The following is a 20990-nucleotide window of genomic DNA, read 5'->3' as shown; positions in this document are numbered from 1 at the left end:
CAGATTTCAGGCAGATGCTGGAACGCGGCTATTCATTTCTTTAAGTTTGAGAAGGAAAGGTCAGAAAAGAATAAGCCTCATGCCTACGACTATATCGGAATCTCCACATTGGACCAAAGGTCTGTAATTCAATGCTCAAGTCTGTCTTTCACGTTAAGAGCAATGCAGAACCCAGAAAAGCTTTCTGTGGTCAAACTGGGTATTGTGTACGTATTTATTTATGGTTCTTCGTGGGGAAGAAACTGTCATCTTTCTACACAAGTACTCGTCTAGATCCATACATGTTGCTGGAAAACGCAACTTTCTCCAATATTGACAGAATCTTCATTTATTATATGAATTACCAACTACTCTGATGAATACACATGAGAGGAAACTGTCCCCACAACATGGACTCAGCCTCCAGGATGCCGTAACTTGCTCATCATTTTGCCGCATGTACCTTGAGTTTCTGGGTGCAGTCGGTCCCCAACCCCATGAATACGCTCACCTTTTTACTTGTGCAACAAAACTTAGCTGGTTTAACGATTGGGTTCAGTTTGTATATAATGAGCTTAATTATTTATTAGTTCTAATTCATTACGAGTGGTCATTGATCGAACTGGTGCCGACTTTTCATCTTTTCCTGGATGAGATCTACCAACTTCGCTTTTATTGGCCACATTCATGAATTTCCAGCGGCAGTAATGGGCAGATATGGAGTCAAACTCCAAAGTCAAGATCAACCTTCATTAAACCAACTATATGTTTACAAGTTATCCGTGCATGCAACTACAGCTAAAATATTAAGGGGCTATCTGACAAAAAGGAATGGGCTGTTAGGAATCAAAGAATTGACTCAATTTTTAACGCAAGTTCATACAATAGTAACATACAGTTACTATTGCCAAATGGCTGCTAATGTCCACACAAGTTCATGTCCGCTGCAACAAATTAAAGAAATAGGCCAAACCCATGGATCCGATCTGACCCGTTACGTACAAACTCTACGACATTGCATTCGCTCACATGCATAGACCAAGCCCTCTATCAGACCCGTTATGTAGCAATTTGTTCCACCAATCCAGCAATTAGGTCGAACAAAGACGAACGCGTCAATATGGCACTGTCAACTGCAGATTGTGAACAATGCATCATTAACTTTGGGGCTGACTAGTTTAATTTTATGTAATCTTTAACTTTCGAAAATAGTTGAATTGGTTTTGACGTTTGGTAACATTACATTTTTCAATTATATCCTTAGTTAATATATAAGATGAGCTAGCTGTTCTCCCACAATTATTTGAAGCTCAATTCACGTTCTCGATAACCATATTAAATTATCGTCCTCACCCATGAAAATCAATGAATTTAAGAGTATTCCTATCCTAATCTCCATATCTTCTTCTCATCTCAGAAGATATACATTGAATGCGCATCGCCTTCGCAACTACCATCATAACTCTCACTCTCGCACACTCTGCCTCTCATCTTCCCTGTAAATAGAGCAGCAAGGAGGTTTGATTCTGCACCGATCAGCCTTCCTCCCTTAGTTTGGTATAACTCTGCAATGAAGCGAGTCTCCGTTCCCATCCTCGTTCTTACCGTCTTCTTGTTGCTGTCTGTGGCATTTGCACGCCAATTAGGCGAAAAACCATGTATGTTCCATTCTGTGGTTCGCCACAATTCTCCCTCTCTCTCTCTCTCTCTCTCTCTCTCTCTCTCTCTCTCTCTCTCTCTCTCTCTCGTGTGTGTGCGGATGACGATGAAGACAGTTTGTCAAGTCACAATTTTAGAGAAAAATGCCTATTTTTTATGACGTGCGGCTTCCATTTACTAGCACGTCAGTAAAGCACATGCTCAATCTTTCCAATTGTTTAACCCAACCATTGGTTCCTTCCTGTGTGTGAGGTCATTGATTAAACTCACTGATTTGCCTTTGTGAAGAACGCTGATGAGCTGCCATGGGTCTCATCACTATTATTTTGCCTCCTTTTTTCGGATTCCCACAACTGAACAGCTAAGCTATTGCTTTAACTTTTTAAAGCTTTTCTACCCATCGATATGAACTAAAATGCAGATGCTTGCATTTTTGCTCCCCAATATTCGTTTATTTAATAACCGACTTCCCTGTTTTTATCTCTTGTTGTATGCATATATGAATCTTAAACTGTTACATTGATGTGCTTATCTGAATGTGTCTCTGCAATTTCTTTTCCATGCAGATGACAAACATGCAGACTACCATGTAGATCAGTGGGGTGGAGGGCCAGGCTGGGGTGGAGGTACAGGTTGGGGAGGCCGCCCTGGCTGGGGTGGTGGTCCTGGCTGGGGCCGACCCGGCTGGGGTGGCGGTCCAGGCTGGGGTGGTGGCCCTGGCTGGGGTGGCTGCAGATACCGCTGCTATTATGGTCGGTGCTGTTCTGCCGCAGAATTTGCTGAGTTTGTGCAAACCCAAGGCGTTCCACAAAACTGATCAAAAGTTGCATCCCTATCTCTCTCAATAATAAATAACGATGGCCTTATGAATCATCAGCATTTGTGGAACTTACTTCTACAATGAAAAGTTACATTGAGAGGATAGCGGAGAGCATTTTCTTGTGCTTTTTCTTTTCACGTATGTAATGGAGTATCCAAAAACTTGTATGATCATGTGCATGGTTGGTGCTGTGTTAACTGTGCAATGAAATGCTATGCAATATCATTACTCCATGAAGTTTGTTACTCTATTTGCTGTCGAAGGTACATTCATATGCCAGACGAACTTTGAAACCTAAAAACAGTCAAATTATTTGCTCATAACTCTTGGTCATGACTAGCTAAATTTTGAGTTCATTATAAGATAAAAGTTTCAACCCATTTAGAAAAAATGAAGGTCCAACAATAACCGGTGAACTGAGGCCACCGACTAGGAGTACCTGGTCAGAGAGCAGCGTGCATGCAAACTTGATCCTTGCGTTCGACCCAACTTGATCCCAGGTCGAGCAACAAATATGTATCAAAGAAGGTAGAGGGCAGCTTTGAAATTCTTTATACAATAATGGGTAGTTTAGACTTTTAACTTTTTCACTTTACCCTTCCAAAAAGTTTCTATGTTATTTTAATGTAGTATTTTGGTCATTGCATAGAGCTGATTAAGAAACCAGTTTCGACTTGATCCGGCCGTTGTAGTGAGATCAAGTTGGGTGCACAATCGTGTGCACCCATTTAGTATACACCGGAAGGAAAAAGATGGGGGGTTAGGCTATTTTTAAATTTTTTATAAAGTAATGTTTTAGACGTTTTATATTGTCATAGCTACCTTTTTATTCGTTTAAAATGTTCCTTGTTTTACTGTAAACCAAGTTATTTTGGTCATTACATACCCATGTGCATAATTTTTCAAGTATTGAGGTGTGCACATAACTCCTTTCTTTTTCTAGTAGCTACTTACACAAAAAAAAACTCGTTTGAAATAAGTACTCTGCCCACTTTCGAGTTACTATCACTAAAACTACAAAGAAAATATCAGTGCATATTGGTGATGCCCCTTGTCTTGGATAGAAAGGAAACATCAGTTCGTCCTCAATTTCAGTTGAATTTCCTGACTTTCTAATATAAAAGCATTAAAAGTCCGTTGTGGAAAGAGGTCACGTCGTCCCAGTATGCTTTTGCATATGATTCTCAGCAAATGTGGTAGAAGGCCCACTCAATATATAGTGTTCTCATATGGACAAAGGTAGCCTAGGTCACATGGGTGCATGTGTAATTACGGATGCATAGAGTGAAAACAACAGTATAACTTTAAAAGCTCCAATTTTTAAAAGTGTAGTACGTAACGAAGTACGACTGTTAATGTATATATATATTACAAAAAACAAGCAAATTGAGTCGATAGCTAATAATTTGCAACAATCCAAAAAATTCAAGCAAAATTGTTTCAAGCATTACCCATTTTAACTACAAATAAGAAATTGAAAGCCACAAAAAAGGAATGTTATATGCATAAAGGATAAATGTTTAAAATGTTCATTTAAAAATAAAGAAATTCTAAAAGACTGGTGTGGACAACTGCCCACACTAGTCACCATGGGGCTCCACCACTAGATCTTACCCAGACGCAGAACGCATGACGTACCTGGTATGTGCTAAGCATATGAGTGAAGCTGGTTATGTGCACGCTCATGCACAATTTTCTTTAAGGAAATATGTTTAATGACCAAAAATCACACGGTTAATAGGAAAAAAAAATTTGTATGGACAAAAAAGAAAAAAAAAGTTAAAAGACAAAAAGGACCTTTTTTAAAAAAAATTAAAATACATCGATACCAACCGTGTTTTTTCTTTCCGCATATATGTCTTGCGTGTACCGAGTTTGTTCCGAGTGGTTCACGCAACTCACCCTCACATCTGGGTCGCTCAATTTCCATAGAGGTATTGCGACTACCAGCCTTCCCATGTGACATAAATGGTACCCATGTGTTCCATTTCATGATAGATCCCATCTTGAGTACTTAAGGCTCAATAAACTACAAATTGGAAACTGGTGGTGCTCAATTCAAGTCAAGCAGATGCAACGTCAGGCTTAGCGAGAGGTCAGTAAAAGGGTCGCAGCAGGTAGGTAGTGAGTTATAGGCACTGTCAACTGCACATTGTGAATAATGCATCATTGACTTTGGGGCTGACTAGTTTAATTTTATGTAATCTTTAACTTTTGAAGATGGTTGAATTGGTTTTTAAGTTTTGTAACATTACATTTTTCAATTATGTCCTTAATTAATATACGAAATTTTAACTCCTGCCGACGTCTTCATTAATATTGCACAAGTGGTTTTTTAATAGTTTTCAGAAAATAAGATGGGCTAGCTGATCTCCCACAATTATTTGAAGCTCAATCCACGATCTCGATAACCAAATTAAATTAACGTCCTCACCCATCAAAAACAATGAAATTCAAGAGTGTTCATATCATAATCTCCATATCATTTGCTCATCCACTCACTTGCTTGATAATTGTAATTCTCATGCCTAGCTACAAAAATGATGATAATTAAGCTCTGCTACATACTAAATTGAAGTATCAGACTTGTAGATAAAGATCAGGGTGGAGCCAGATATGGTCTTTTGTGGGCAGTTGACCACACAGTCCCACAACATCTCTATATGTACGTATTGTTGGCTCTACCCATTTGCCTATTTACATGGTATCTGCAAGAGGATTGCTAGTTGAGCATTTCTCCTTGAAACGTATTAATCTCCACCTCCTTTATAATCTTACTTTTCTTTGACAAATTGAAACCATTATCTAAACGTTATGCTCTTATTTGTGACATACCAAAGCAGAGGCAGAGCAAGGTGGTATATTTATCATCATCAATTGGTGGGTAATACACTTTATCAAAGGAATTCCAAATTCTTGAGTCAATGACTTGGGCCACATATAAAGTTTCTTCTATAGCATTGGCACTACTAGCCTTGTAGTCAAATCCTATAGAGGATCAAGATACGGTAGCCTCTGTCTTTGAGTTCCATGATATAATCTGTCGAACAAACTCTATGGCATATCTTTGAGTGGATGTCCTGATATCTGTTTAGTACCTATAGCTGGAGCAGTTGGATTAGGCATTCAGACAGTTGAACTTATTGAATGAATGTCAAATGCTAGCGAAGCCAATTGACTTGGTGAATATAACTAGTCTGGTTAAAATAGCATATTAAAGTGCTCCAACAATACTCCTGGAAAGGGACTACTTTCAAACCAGGGTGGCAGAATTTAAAAATAACTAAAAGACGAGCATCATTGCGAGAAAACTCATTCAAATACCATCCAACTTATGAGTGGACTTATCTCGAGACTTGGATGACACCGATTCAATTAAATATTGATGGATGGAAGGAGGGCTGGTTTGAAATCTCATCTGAGAGGATATTGAATGCACATTGCCTTCGCAACTACCGTCATAACTCTCGCTATCTTGCATCTTCCCTATAAATAGAGCAGCATGGGGGTTTGATTCTGCACCGATCAGCCTTCCTTCCCTGGTTTGGTATAACTCCCAGCTCCGCAATGAAGCGAGTCTCCGTTCCCATCCTCTTTCTTACCGTCTTCTTGTTGCTGTCTGTGGCATTTGCACGCCAATTAGGCGAAAAACAATGTATGTACTATGTTCCTTTGTGAAGAACACTGATGATCTGCCATGGGTCTCACCATTGTTATTTTGCCTCCTTTTTTATCCCACAACTGAACAGCTAAGCTATTGCTTTAAACTTTTAAGCTTTTCTCCTCATCGATATGAACTAAAATGCAGATCCTTTCATTTTTGCTCCCCAATATCGATTTATTTAATGGCCGATTTTCCCTGTTTTTAGCTCTTGTTTTCTATATATATGAATCTTAAACTCTCTTACATTGATTTGGTTGTCCCTGAAATTTCTTTTGCATGCAGACTACCATGTAGATCAGTGGGGTGGAGGGCCAGGTTGGGGTGGAGGGCCGGGCTGGGGCGGCCGCCCTGGCTGGGGTGGTGGTCCTGGCTGGGGCCGACCAGGCTGGGGTGGCGGTCCAGGCTGGGGTGGCGGCCCTGGCTGGGGTGGCTGCCGATACCGCTGCTACTACGGTCGGTGCTGTTCCGCCGCAGAGTTTGCTGAGTTTGTACAATCCCAAGGCATTCCGCAGGAGTGATCAAGCGTCGGATACCTCTAAGTAATAAATAATGTTGGCCATGTGAACCATCAGCATGTGTTGAATGTACTTCTACAATGGAAAGGTAGATTAAGAGGATAGCGGGGAGCATCATGTTGTTGTCTGTTTTATGTAATGGAGGAACCAAAAACTTGTATGTTCACATGCTCGGTTTGTGCTTTCTTAAATGTGCAATGAAATGCTATGCAATATCATTACACCAGGAAGTTTGTTACCCTATTTGCTGTTTAACTTGTATTCATTTGCACCGAGTCACCTTCGGGTGAGAGTTAGCCGCCCAAGGAAAGCCCAAACCCCTTTCCCTCTGCTTTGTCCTTACGGTGCAGAGTTGCTTGGAGAGTTGGGTGGATCCATATTATACCTACCAGTCCAAGTAACAAATTACCACCGTTTGCAATTTAAAAACGTAGTGCATGCGTAATCGAACTGAAAACAGGGTTCTCACCAGCCTGACTTGCTTTGCAAGATTCCTTTAAGCATTCAAAACTAACTTTGAAATCTAAGTTTTGCACCATTAATAAAAAAAATAACCATGTGATCATTAACTGGTCTGGTCATTACTAGCTAATTTTGAGTTAATTGTACTATAAATGGCCCAACTCGTTTGGAAAAAGTCAAAGTCAGACCATAACTAGGAACTGTGGCCAGCTGCGTGGAGCATCACACTACGCGGACTCACAACGTTCGACCCAACTTGATCCGGCCTCCCTAGTAGTTCGCTTACTGTAAATGGCTTTCATTTGAGATCAGTTTCACCAACCTTTTATCCCATCGCAGCCACATAAAGTGAATATGCCGTGGATTTGTCGAGTAGTTGTTAATTTATTGAAAGAGGTCACGTCTTCCCAGCATCCTTTCGCATGTGTTTCTCATCAAATGTGGCAGAAGTCCCGCCCAATATTTAGTGTTTTTATAGGGACAAATGTTCTCTAGGTCACATAAGTAGGGGTGCATACAGGACAACAACAGTATAATTTTAAATGCGGTTATTTTTAAAAAATGTATATATATATATATATATATATATATATATATATATATATATATATATATATATATATATATATATATATATATAAGACTAGATGAGTTCACATTTAATAATGTGGAACAATCCAAAAAATCCATTTAAAGTAGTCTCAAAGCATAACACGTTGTAACTAAAAATAGAAAATTGAAAGCCTTAAAAAAGAATGTCTCAATCCAGACCTCATGAACTACCAACATGTTATAAGCATACGTGAGCAAAAGCTACTCAAAGAAGGGTCAAAGTCCTTGCCGCTTAGCTCATGCTCAGTGTTACAAGGCTGCTTTAGGACTATGATTGAGGTACCATACACTCGGATCACTAGTGCGTTGTGTAAGAACTTGAACTGCGACTTGCTTTTAATACGACCGCCAAGTTCAGTCAGCTACTCTATGCGAGTACCCGTGTGTGACATAAAAGTTCCAAGTGCTTCATTCGGTTGTTACATCTCGTCTTGAGTACGTAAAGCTCAGTAAACTACAAATCGCAAACTGTCTGCCAATTCGACTCAAAGAGATCAGACGCCAGGTTTAGCAAGAGGTCCTCTTGCATGAAAAGACGCAGCTTTTTAGGTTGCGTTTAACTCAAAACTTCAAAGTTTCTGCAGTGCATCCCCTGCCCCGGCAAGGCCAAAACTTGACATAGAGTTCAGGCAGACGCAGGATTTAGATTCTGGAATGAGGTTGTTCGTTTATTCAAATTTAAGGAGAACATGCTGGAAAAGAATAAGCATCATGCCTGTCTATGGGGCATCCTGACGCCACTAAAAGCATGAAATTCGGAGTCCTTTGCGTCATGAGGGTTTACATGAGAATGTGTGTGTATGTGCATGGGATACGTACATACTTATGGGATACGTACATACTTGCAAACATATCACTAAGGAGGTGGATATGACATGCTTCAGGCTATAGCCCTGATAACTTGTGTTTCAGAGAAGCGTGGAGGTAAGTATGGGCACGTGTGACTAATTGCCGTACATACCCATAGAAAATGTTTGTTTTCCTACAAATACGTCAGGACAATTTTTCTCGTTTACATACTATTGATACCCCTTGAAAAGTTCAAAATTTTTATTATAATACCCCTTAGTCAAAAATTTCTGAGGCGCTGGTCACTGGCCCCGCACCTATGTCACCAAGGTGCGAGGTACGGGTGCTGGTGCCGGTACGGCACATCTCAAAAATTGTGGTGCGGCGGGACGGTGATGGTGTTTTTTATTATTATTATTAATTTATTATGATAACATATTAATATATATATATATAATGAAATTTACATAATTTTATTTTTTAGAATCGTGTAAGTGAATGGTGTTTTGAAATTTTCTTAAAATTATTTTGGCATATAGGTAATGTTTATTGAAGGATGTCTCACTATTTTAAAAATATATGTAAAAAGGTGGGGTGGAATGAAAGTTTTCGTTCTAACATCACGAGTCACGATTCAAGCTTTTTTCTTTTTCTCATCTCCCTCCTCTCGGCTGTTCCTCTCGACTCTTCTCTCTCCTCTCGGCTGGTCTCCCTTCTAACCCAAATCGTTTGCAGGTGGGTTCAATATTTGTTTTTTATATTTTGTCTTTTTCTTCTTTCTATTTTTTTTATTTTTCTCTATTCTCACAAAACCAAACCTGTGACGGACCAAAGATCTCTCCCTATGTCTCTCTCTCCTCACTGGAGAGGGTTTCTCTAAAACCCTTTGCAGAGGATTCGCTCTTTGAAACCCTTTATGCAGAGGCAGCTCTGTGCAAAGGCAAAGGTAGATGGTTTCATTTCTTCTGCCTTTGCATGAGGGTTAGAGAACCGCCATCTCTCTCCATGTTCACCCATGATGTCTTAGTCTTTCTTCCTCTAGCTTGCTTCTCACGGCATCTCATCACCGTCGTCTGACCTCACCCCTTCCATCGTAACTGCCTGCAACGTCCAGCCTCTCGTTCGCTTCTGCCCCATATCCCTTTTTTCTTGATGCGGTTTGGTGTGATTTGGGTGTAAATCTAGGTCGCACCAGCACCCATTTCTGCCGCACCATGGTGACTTAGCCCCGCACCTAGGTCGCTCACGGAGTTCAAGGTTTGTGAGTGTCATGATGTTGTTGGCAAGCGCCGACTTTCTCCAGAGTCTTCATTTATTAGATGAATTACCAACTACTCTGATGAGAACCCATGAGTAGGAACTGTCCCCACAACATGGACGCAGCGTCCAAAATGCCGTAACTTACTCATCACTTTGCCGCTTATACCTTGAGTTTCTGGGTGCAATAGGTCCCCAACCCCTTGAATACGCTCACCTTTTTAATTGGGCAACGAAACTTTGCTGGTTTTAACGAGTGGTAATAAATGCGCTTAATTATCGTACAAATTGATTGGTGCAACTTAACTGGCCTTATTAGTTCTCTAATTCATTACGATTGGTCAATGATCAAACTGGTGCCGACCTTTCACCTTTTCCTGGATTAGACCTACCAACTTGGCCTTTATTGGCCACATTCATAAATTTCCAGCGGCAGTAATGGGCAGATATGGAGTCAAACTCCAAAGCCAAGATCAACCTGCATTAAACCAAATATATGTTTACAAGTTATCAGTGCATGCAACTACAGTTAAAATATTAAGGGGTCATCTGACAAAAGGAATAGGTTGTTAGTAATCAAAGAATATGTCTCAATCTTTTAACGCAAATTCATATAATAATAACATATTGTTACTATTGCCAAATGACCGCTAAGGTCCACACATGAACAGTTCATGTCCGCTACAACAAATTAAAGAAATAAACCAAACTATACTATAATGCATTCCTCGCATGCATAGACCAAACCCCCGTTATGTAGCAGCAATTTGTTCCACCATTTTAGCAATTAGGTCGAACAGTGACGAACGCGTCAATATGGAGCTGTCAACTGCACATTGTGAATGACGAGTCATTGACTTATTTGAATTTTATATAATTTTAACTTTTAAAGTTAGTTGAATTGGCTTTGACGTTGGGTAACATTTCACTTTTTAATTATGTCCTTATTTAATATACAATAAGTCAACCCTGCCGACCTATCCATTAATATCGCATATGTGGTTTTTAATGGTTTTCGGATAATAAGATGGGCTTGCTGATCTCTCCCACAATTATTTGAAGCTCAGTCCACATTCTCCATAACCATATTAAATTATCGAAATCACCCATCAAAATCAAAGAAATTAGGTGTGTTCATATCCTAATCTCCACATTTTTTGCTCATCCAGTCACTTGCAAGATAGTTGTAATTCTCATGCCTACCTACAAACATGATGGTAGTTAAGCTCCGGATTGGATATGGAGCAGTTTAAGTATATTGCTTTTTCATACATCAAAAAATGACCAAACCATCTTAACTAATTTGATCCCCTTACAAACCTATGTAGTTAGTTGGCAGAAAAAATGTGAAGGCCAGGTTTAACTAATAACGCCCTTGCATATACACCAACAATGAAGCTGAGAGTTCATCTATTAGCTCACCATAAAATAATAGTAGGAAACAAAAGGTGTCATGAGTTTGCTTCATTTGGCCTATAGTAAGAAATTGCAATGTAATTGTCCAGTGACCTTTTGAAAAGAAATTAAAATGATCAAACATTCTCCATCGATCTTTAATTTTTTTAGTCTCCCTATTAGGTCAAGGGAGAAAACAATTTCAAAGTTGTAATGAACAATTGTAAGCTTATTATTCTTGACAAATTCATATCAACTTCTATAGATTATGCTCTAATTTTCTGATGTACAAAATGAGAGAAAAAACTCATTCAAGTACCATCCAACGTATGAGTGGACTTGTCTCGAGACTTCGATAACACCATTTCAATTAAATATTGATGGAAGGAAGGAGGGCTGGTTTGAAGTCTCATCTCAGAAGATATATATTGAATGCGCATCGCCTTCGCAACTACCATCATAACTCCCTCTCTCTCGCTCACTCTCGCTCTCATCTTTCTTATAAATAGAGCAGCAAGGAGGTTTGATTCTGCACCGATCGTCCTGCCCCCTTAGTTTCTGCAATGAAGCGAGTCTCCGTTCCCATCCTCTTTCTTACCGTCCTCTTATTGCTGTCTGTGGCCTTTGCACGCCAATTAGGCGAAAAAGAATGTACGTTCCATTCTCTGGTTCGCCATAATATTCTCTCTCTCTCGATTGTGTGTGTATGTCTGTGTGTACAGATGATGGTGAAGATAGTTTGTCATGTCACATTTTTAGAAAGATTTGCCAGTCCCTTTTCCTTTTCCAATGAACGTTGTTAATGACATGTAGCTACCATTTATTAGCACGTCAGTAAAGCTCTCATTAGCATATGCATGTAAGCTCAGTCCTTCCAAGTGTTTGACACAACCATTGGTTCCTTCCTGTGTGTGAGGTCATTAATTAAAATCACTGGTTTGCCTTTGTGAGGAACAGTGATGATCTGCAATGGATCTCATTACTGTTATTTTTTGCTCCTTTTTATGGATTCTCCCAACTAAACAGCTGAGATATTGGTTTATCTTTTAAGCTTTTCTCTTCATGGATACGAACTAAATTGCATATCCTTGCATCTTTACTCCCTAATATTTTATTCTTTTAATGGCCGTCTTCCCTGTTTTTTTTTTTTTCCTTAGTTCTTGTTGTCTATATATATGAATCTTAAACTCTCTTACACTGATTTGCTTGTCTGAGTGTCTATCTGCAATTTCTTTTGCATCAGATGACAAGCACGCTGATGTGAAAGATGCCGACTACCATGTAGATCAGTGGGGTGGAGGGCCGGGTTGGGGTGGCCGCCCCGGCTGGGGTGGTGGTCCTGGCTGGGGCCGACCAGGCTGGGGTGGCGGTCCAGGCTGGGGCCGACCTGGCTGGGGTGGCTGCCGATACCGCTGCTACTATGGTCGATGTTGTTCTGCCGCAGAGTTTGCTGAGTTTGTGCAATCCCAAGGTGTTCCGCAGAACTGATTAAGCGTCTATCCCTATCCTTTTGAATAATAAATAATGATGGTCGTATGAATCATCAGCATGTTTGGTACGTACTTCTACAATGGAAAGTAAGCTTAAGAGGATAGTGGGGGCATCATGTTGTGGTTTGTTTCTTGTAATGAAAGAACCAAAAGCTTGTATGATCATATTCCCGTTTTGTGCTGTGTTAATTGTGTAATGAAATGCTATGCAATATCATTACACCATGAAGTTTGTTACCCTATTTGCTGTTTAACTTATATTCATATGCACCGATTAACTTTTTAGTGAGAGGTAGCCGCACAAAGAAAGGCACTCTAGTGAGAGGTAGTTCTGTCTGTGGAGTGCAGGGCGGCTTGGAGATTTAGATGGACCCATGATATGCCCACCAATTAAAGTATCATACTACCACAGTCACAGTTTGTAATTTGAAAAAAGTAGCACATATGGAAATTGAACTGATGACCGGATTTTCGCAAGCCCAACTTGCTATCAACAGCAAAGAAGCTTTGATCTATTTTATTATTGCAATTTGAGTGCATGGGTATTAGCCTGGGTTTGGTGTGGGCACTTCATATGGTTAGGCCTGAGCCCAACACATGATAATAAAAACTTTTATAAAGGTTTACACAGACTTGGGTGAACAGTTACCCACTCCAGCCCATGCTACAACCCTTTAAAGCATGCTGGACAAACTTTAAAACCTAAGTTTTGCACAATTAATTATAAAAAATAACCATTTGCTCATTAGCTGATCTGGTCATTACTATCTAATTTTGAGTTAATTATAATATAAAAGGTCCAATCGAATCAAGGTCCGACCATAACTAGGAACTGTGGCCAGCGGCAAGGAGCACCCAGTCAAAAAGAAGCACACGACGCGGACTCGTAACGTTCGACCCAACTTTATCCGGCCTCCCTAGTAGCTTGGTGACCTTAAATAGCTTCCACTTGAGATCAGTTTCACCAACCTTTGATCCCATCACAGCCACATAATAAAGTGGCTATGCAGCGGATTTGTCGAGTAGGTGTTAATTTATGGAAAGAGGTCACGTATGTGTTTCTCTTTTATATATATATATATATTAGCTGGCAAAATTTGCTCTCAATTAATAATGTGCAACAATGCAAAAAATCCACCTAAAATAATCTCAAAGCATATCCCATTGTAATTAAAAATAAAAAATTGATAGCCTTAAAAAGGAATGGCTCAAACGTGAACCTGACCGAGATCCAGACCTCATGAAGTGCCTAATATGTTGTAAGCATGTAAGTCCCTCGGTTTCCAAAGAGATATTGGTACCACTCCGCTCAAAATAAAGTATATGTATGATTTCGAGTGAGTAGAGGCGTCCTTCCCACTTACTCTCGTGCTTGGAGTCCATGACTGCTTTAGGACGTGGGTAGACCACAATACACCTATGATCAACTACGACTACTTAAGAACATGACCACCAAGTTTAATCAGGTTTGTTGTGTGAGTGGCCATATGTAGGCCTGGGCCATGGGCCGGGTACCCATCGGATACACCCGGCTCGGTTGGGCCCGGGTCGACCGTCCTAGCTTGATCCGGCCAGATAATAATAAAAAAAAATCATTTTTTATTATTTTTAAAATTTAATAATGTGTATTCTATTATTAAAAATATGTTTTATATTATTAAAAATTATTTTATAATTTAATAAATATTTTTTGTTTTTAAACGGGCTGGGCCAAGTCGGGTCCGGGCTTCAGGCCGGACGCCCACCCATATGAGACCTAAAAAGTTCCAAGTGCTTCATTCGGTTGTTACATCTCAGGTACGTAAAACTCAGTAAACTACAAATGGGAGACTGTTGATCAATTCAACTCAAAGAGATCAGACGCCACGCTTAGCAAGAAGTCCTCTTCCATGAAAGGACGCAGCTTTTTAGGTAGTGTTTAACTCATCTAAGTTGTAGACTTACAGTAACATCACAACTTCAAAGTTTCTACAGAGCATCCCTTGCCGAGGCCTGATTTCAAGGGGCCGCAGGATTTGGATTCTGGAATGCGGGTGCTCAATTATTCAAGTTCGAGGAGAAAATGCAAGAAAAGAATAAGCATCATGCCATTGCCTTGTATAGCTTAGCGATGTCATTTGCAACATTTAGAGGAGAATAAAGCAGCACTAACGGTTGTTCTAATTCAATCTTCAAACATAATTGACACCGCTTTCGACAAGCTCGACACATTGCTAGAAGCAAATAATGCTTGCAACTGGGGCAAGGAATCGAACACACATAAAGAATTCTTATTGAAGAAAAATAGAAGCAGAGTTCTGTCTGTATTAAAGGGAAGGACCAACTAAGGAGAACGGGTTGCAAACAATATTTCTTTTGCTTCTGGGTCAGGATGGATCCGAGCATGGCTTCAAGCACCTGCAGCAACGGTGAGCAATGAAGGACATATTTGAGATTACCTGGAGCGTTGTCAGTGGAGTTTGAGTTGCGTGCATTCAACAAGCATGCGCCAAAAGAAAAAAAAAAAATGGCACATTTTTGAAATTATTGAAAAAGAAATGTCTTTTCACTTTTTCGATTTCCTTTTTGTCTTTAAAAAAAGATCTTTAATTTTCCTGTCAAACAGGAGCATTTTTGTCATTATGAAAAGATCTTTAATTTTTTTTCCACACAAGTATAGCGTATAAAACCAGGTTCATAGTCAGTGTAGTGCATATACTGCCTCTTTGGCTGTCTAAGGAACATCCTCGCACCACTAACAGCGTGACATTCTGAGGCCGTGGCATCAACGAGGGTTTGTATGGGAATGTGTGTTTGTGCATGGGATACATACATACATGCATGCATACCACGACAGTAGGTATGACATGCTTCAAGTTTGTGGCCCTAGCGTGTGTGAGTAATTGTACGTACAAACCTATAAAAAATGTTTATTTTCCTACTAATACCTCAAGACAATTTTTTCTCATTTACATATTGATACCCCTTAAAAGACAAACATTTTATTAATAGTACCTCTTAGCTAAAAATTTCTGGAAACTTGTTTCTGAGTCCTAGTTAGCTAAGACAATTTTTTCTCATTTATATATTGATACCCCTTAAAATACTAAAACTTTTTATTACTAGTACCCACCCCTTAACTAAAAACTTCTGGAAACTTGTTTCTGAGTCCTAGTTAGCTGGATACTGACAATGCACCTTGGTCGTCTCAGGAGATAAAGGCTTCTGTGAGTCTATCTTCCGCAAAATGTAGCTGGTTACTGGCAATGCACCTCTTTACTTGTGCAATAAAAGTTTTCTGGTTTTAACGAGTGGGTTGAGTTGCTATATAATGCGCTTGATTATCGTATAAATTGATTGGTGCAACTCAACTGGCTTTATTAGTTCTAATTCATTACGATTGATCAACGATCAAACTGGTGCCGAATTTTCATCTTTTCCTGGACGAGATTTACCAACTTGGCCTTTATTGGCCACATTCATAAAATTTCCAGCGGCAGTTATTGGCTGACATGGAGTCAAACTCCAAAGTCAAGATCAACTATTAATCAAACTACATATTTATAAGTTATTTGTGCCTATAACTGCAGCTAAATATATTATGGGTCGTTTGGCAAAGGGAATAGACTGTTTAGTGTTCATGAATCTATCTGAATCTTTAAGACAAATTAAATAATAGTAACAAAATGTTACTGTTGTAAAACAACCCTTATATATGTACAATACAACAAATTAATAAATAGATGAAACCCCGGAAGCGATCTGACTGTTACATAGCAACTATAATGTAATGCATGCGCTGACATGCATACAACACATGAAGCCACAGGCACCAGAGCTACAGAGAGTAGCACCTTTGTCTCACCATTCTAGCAATTAGGTCGAACAGCGATGAACACGTCGATACGGCACTAACATGACACTGCAAATACGCCTCATTGACTTAGGGGCCTGACTTATTCGAATTGTGTATAACCTTAACTTTTAAAGATAGTTGAATTGGCTTTGAAGTTTGTTAACATTTCATTTTCAATGACATTAATTATGATTAATATAAGCTAAGTCAACCCTACCAACCTATACATTAATATCGCATAAATGGTTTTTAGCGGTTTTCGGGAAATAAAGATGGGTTGGCCGATCTCCCACAATTATTTGAAGCTCAATTCACGTTCTCGATAACCATATTAAATTTCATCCTCACCCATCGGAATCAATGAAATTAAGAGTGTTCATATCTAATCTCCATATCGTCTGCTCATCGAGTCACTTGCAAGATGTATAGTTGTGATTCCTATGCCTATCTACAAACATGATGATAATTAAGCTCCACCTCATGCTGAAATGAAAGTGATAGCTTGACTTGGAGATAAGGACGATTAAGGGTGGGGCAAGATTGAGCAGTTGTCCACACGGTCCCACAACTTGCCTATTTACATAATAGCTGCCCCCCAAATCATTTGATTGATTATATATAGTGCTCCTCAATCATTTTACTATGTATTTAAGGGGTTTAAAATTTTTGAATGACTGGTCCTCATTCGAAATGTCTTGCTCTGCCTCTGATGATGATTCTTCTTCTGCATCGAATCCTTAGCTCTGGATTGGATATAGATCAGTTAAGGACATTGCTTTTGCATTCATCGAACTAATTCTACCCCTTCCAACCCTATGTAGTTAGTTGGCAGGAAAAAACTGAAGGTTTTAACTAATAAAGCCCTTGCTATCTGCCAACAATGGAGTTGAGAGATCATCTATTAGCTAACCTTAAAATACTAACAGGAAACAAAAGGGTTCATGAGTTTGCTTCACTTGGCCTTTAGTAAAAACTTGCAATGTAATTGTCCAATTATATTCCAAAAAGAAATTAAAATGATAAGAAGTTCTTCATTGATCCTTAGTTTCTTTGGTATCCCTACTGGGTCAGGTTCACATATATATGTATATGCTTCCTAATGGCCTGTTTGAAATTGGATTTCCATGTTCTAAACCCTGGAGTTCACATAGATGTAGTTAGATCATATCAAGGGAGAAAACAATTTTAAAAGTTGTAATGCACAACTATAATCTTGTTATTCTTGGCAAGTTCAAATTAATTTATACACATTATGCTCTTATTTCTGACAAACCAAATGGGAGGCAGAGCAAGGTGCTATGTTTATCTTCATCAAATAGTGGGTTAAATATTTTTATCAAAGGAATTCCTGCTCTTGAGTCAAATATATACTTGGCCACACAATTTCTTCTATAGCATGGGAACTAGCCGTGTACTCAAATTCTATATTGGATCAGGAGGGTCATTCTTTGAGTTCCATGATTTAACCTGTGGAACAAAATGTGTGGCATATCTTCGAGTGGATGTCCTGACATCTAGGTTGCTATAGCTAGCCCACATTGATTAGGCATTCAGATATATTGGAGAATTCGTTTGGAAACCTTTTGGAGGATGTCATATGCTAGCGAACCCAATTGACCTGGTGAAATGACTAGCTTGGTTAAAGTGCCCCAACAGCGCTCCTGCAAAGGTGGATCTTTAAATGTGCAAAAAGTTCAAGATTTTTTATTCAAAAAGTTGGCAGTCAGTAAGGGGACATGATCAGAGGTCTAGGCACATCTGCTAAACCCCATGAAGGCAAATCCGTTCCTACTTTGACGTTGAGCTGTTGAACAAACTAACTCGATGGAGTTTCCTTCTATAATGATCTCATCCATACAAACCCACATTCGGAACCATTTGAAGCTTAACACATGCAAGTCGGACTGGAAGTGGTGTTTCTAGTGGCAGACAGGTGAGTAGCGGACAGGTGAGTAACGCATTAAAACCTGCCAATACCCCGTAGGCTGGAAACTCTGCTGCTAATACCCCGTAGGCTGAGGAGCAAAAGGATGAATCCACCCGAGGAGGGGCTTGCGTCTGATTAGCTAGTTGGTGAGGCAATAGCTTACCAAGGCGATGATCAGTAGCTGGTCCGATTGTTCCGCAGAGCGATGAAAAGCGGTTATAGGTTTTCCTAATCTACACAAGATATTACCGTAGTTTTACTATCGACGGTGTAAACTCTATATATCAGCATATATTCCCTTTATTTGCAGTATATTATTAAAACGAAAAAAGAAACTATATCTTAATCTTGATTAATCCTAACAAGTCTTAACAACTGAGTACCACTACCTTGGTTGAATATTTGATAGTAAGCATTTAGGAAGATTAGAGATAAAAAAGTGCTGTCAGAATTGACAAAACTATAATTGACAAGAAAGAAATTTTGATGTGATCAACTTTTATATATGGTTTTTGGGCATCAAAGTTGACGTAAGTAAAATTTCAAATGCAACTAAATTACATATTAAGACATAGTTAGGAGTAAAAACACTTTTTCCCTTCGCTAATTAATTCAACTAAGCATCTAATGTTAAGCTTTTTGGATAGTGATGGACGAAATGGATATGCACAAACAAGGGGACAAAAGATGATGGATTATTGACCTGCAATTAACTTGAAAAAAGCTTCGAAAATAGCTAAAAGTTGAGACTTAATTATTGGGAGAAAACTCATTCAAATGTCATCATCCAACTTATGAATGGACCTTCCTAGAGACTTCTTCAACTATACCAAATCAATTAAATATTGATGGAAGAAGGGCTTGTTTGAACTCATAAATGAGATGATATTGAGTGTACATTGCTTCGCAATAACTCTGTCTTTTCGTAAGTTGTATCTTCCTTATAAATACAGCACCAAGGAGGTTCGATTCTGCACCGATCAGCCTTTCTCTTGTAGCTTCGTGTAAGTCTACAATGAAGCGAGTCTCCGTTCCCATCCTCTTTCTGACTGTCCTCTTATTGCTGTCGGTGGCTTTTGCACGCCAACTAGGCGAAAGAGAATGTAGGTTCCATTATCTGGATTTGCCAGAAATCTCTCTCTCTCTCTCCAGATGATCTTGTTGCCTGTCAGATCACAATTTTTAAAGGGATAATGACATACCTTTGGGTGAAACGGAATTCCCCAACCGCATTTTTGAGCCCTCAGAATAGGATAGCAGAGAACTAGATATGCTTCCTTGATACCTTTCGAATAATCTACTTTGTTGTTTCACCTTGATGTCATTTGAACCATTCACTTCTTGTTTAGCTACCATCTATCAGCACGTCAGTAGGTTCCCATGCGAATATGCATGCAAACTCAATCCTTCCGAGTGTTAAACCCAACCTTTGATTCCTTCTCTGTGTGAGTTCTTTGATTGCTGAAGAAATGAAACTCACTGATTTGCCTTGGTCATGACCACTGATGATCTGTCATCGTCCTCATCATTGTTATTTTGCCTCCTTTTTATGGATTCTCACAGCTAATTAAACAGCTAAGCTATTGCTTTCGACTTTTTAGGTTGTTCTCCTCATTGATATCAACTAAACTGCATACTTGCATCCCTGTTAGATCTCCAATAATAAATTGTTCAATGGCCGTCTGTCCTGTTTTTTCGTTCTTGTTGTCTTGATATATTTGATTCTTAAACTCTCTCACATTTATCTTGCTTGTTTGAGCGCGTTTCTGGAATTTGCTTTTGCATGCAGACAACAAGGACGCTGACGTGAAAGATGCCGAACACCACGTAGATTATTACGGGGGCGGAGGGCGAGGGTGGGGCGGCCACCCCGGCTGGGGTGGTGGTCCTGGCTGGGGCCGACCGGGCTGGGGTGGCGGTCCTGGCTGGGGTGGTTGCCGATACCGCTGCTACTACAGGTGCTGTTCCGCCAAGGAGTATGCTGAGCTTATGCAATCTCAAGGCATTCCGCATAACTGAAATTTGGATCCTTCTCTCTGAATAATAAATAATGATGGTATGCATCATCAGCAAGTGTGGAACGTACTTCTACGTACAGTGGGAAATTAGGGGATTGCAAGTCATGCCGGAAGCATGAAGCTGTGGTTTGTTTCGTGCAATAAAGAAACAATTACTTGTATGATCATATGTGCAGTTTGTGCTGTGTTATCCGTGTAATGATATTCCATGTAGTATCATTACTCCATAAACTCTGTTAATCTCTTTGCTATTGAAAATATAGTCGTATATACCTATCTAATTTGTAATGATGCCTAATTAAACAGATGTAACGATATCTAAACAGATTAATATACCAGAATCCCATAGTAAGTTTTGTCTCATTTGGATTTGAAGCCACCCATATGAATAAGGAGCATGACAAGCGCAGATCTTTCAGGAGAAAAGATTTAATACAGAAGTAATCGACAGAGGCGGCTCCCTGTCCCGGGTGAGACACAGTCTGCTTCAAGGCTGGGCCACAGCTCATCATTTGGTTTTGGCTAAGTGCACTTGCCTCTTCATTTCCATGTTTGCATCACGTTCAAG

General features: G+C 39.5%; 3 protein-coding genes across 4 annotated transcripts; all 3 read left to right on the top strand.

Moving 5' to 3' along the window:
* Positions 1–1526: 1526 nt before the first annotated feature.
* Positions 1527–6863, top strand: LOC116257939 (glycine-rich cell wall structural protein-like). 2 transcript variants are annotated; one of them, XM_050078612.1, is made up of 3 exons: positions 1527–1637; positions 2220–2250; positions 6454–6863. In XM_050078612.1, the coding sequence occupies exons 1-3, from the start codon at positions 1550–1552 to the stop codon at positions 6638–6640; spliced, it is 306 nt and encodes a 101-aa protein (XP_049934569.1). In that variant the 5' UTR covers positions 1527–1549; the 3' UTR covers positions 6641–6863. The 2 variants fall into 2 exon arrangements, with proteins under 2 accessions (XP_049934569.1, XP_031490821.1); XM_031634961.2 differs by lacking the exons at positions 1527–1637; positions 2220–2250 and adding an exon at positions 5965–6113 and having other exon boundaries at positions 6405–6863.
* A 4810-nt stretch (positions 6864–11673) lies between these two features.
* Positions 11674–12927, top strand: LOC116257964 (uncharacterized). The gene is made up of 2 exons (XM_031634994.2): positions 11674–11803; positions 12396–12927. The coding sequence occupies exons 1-2, from the start codon at positions 11716–11718 to the stop codon at positions 12638–12640; spliced, it is 333 nt and encodes a 110-aa protein (XP_031490854.1). The 5' UTR covers positions 11674–11715; the 3' UTR covers positions 12641–12927.
* Positions 12928–19393: 6466 nt separating this feature from the next.
* Positions 19394–20710, top strand: LOC116258072 (glycine-rich protein DC7.1-like). Its single transcript, XM_031635158.2, has 2 exons — positions 19394–19507; positions 20194–20710. Exons 1-2 carry the CDS (start codon positions 19420–19422, stop codon positions 20421–20423), a joined length of 318 nt encoding a protein of 105 aa, XP_031491018.1. The 5' UTR covers positions 19394–19419; the 3' UTR covers positions 20424–20710.
* Positions 20711–20990: the final 280 nt, after the last annotated feature.

Source organism: Nymphaea colorata, chromosome 7 (genome assembly GCF_008831285.2).
Source record: "Nymphaea colorata isolate Beijing-Zhang1983 chromosome 7, ASM883128v2, whole genome shotgun sequence".
Taxonomy (NCBI): Eukaryota; Viridiplantae; Streptophyta; class Magnoliopsida; order Nymphaeales; family Nymphaeaceae; genus Nymphaea; species Nymphaea colorata.
The sequence above is the reverse complement of the archived record's forward strand: the minus strand, read 5'-3'. Positions and strand labels throughout refer to the sequence as shown.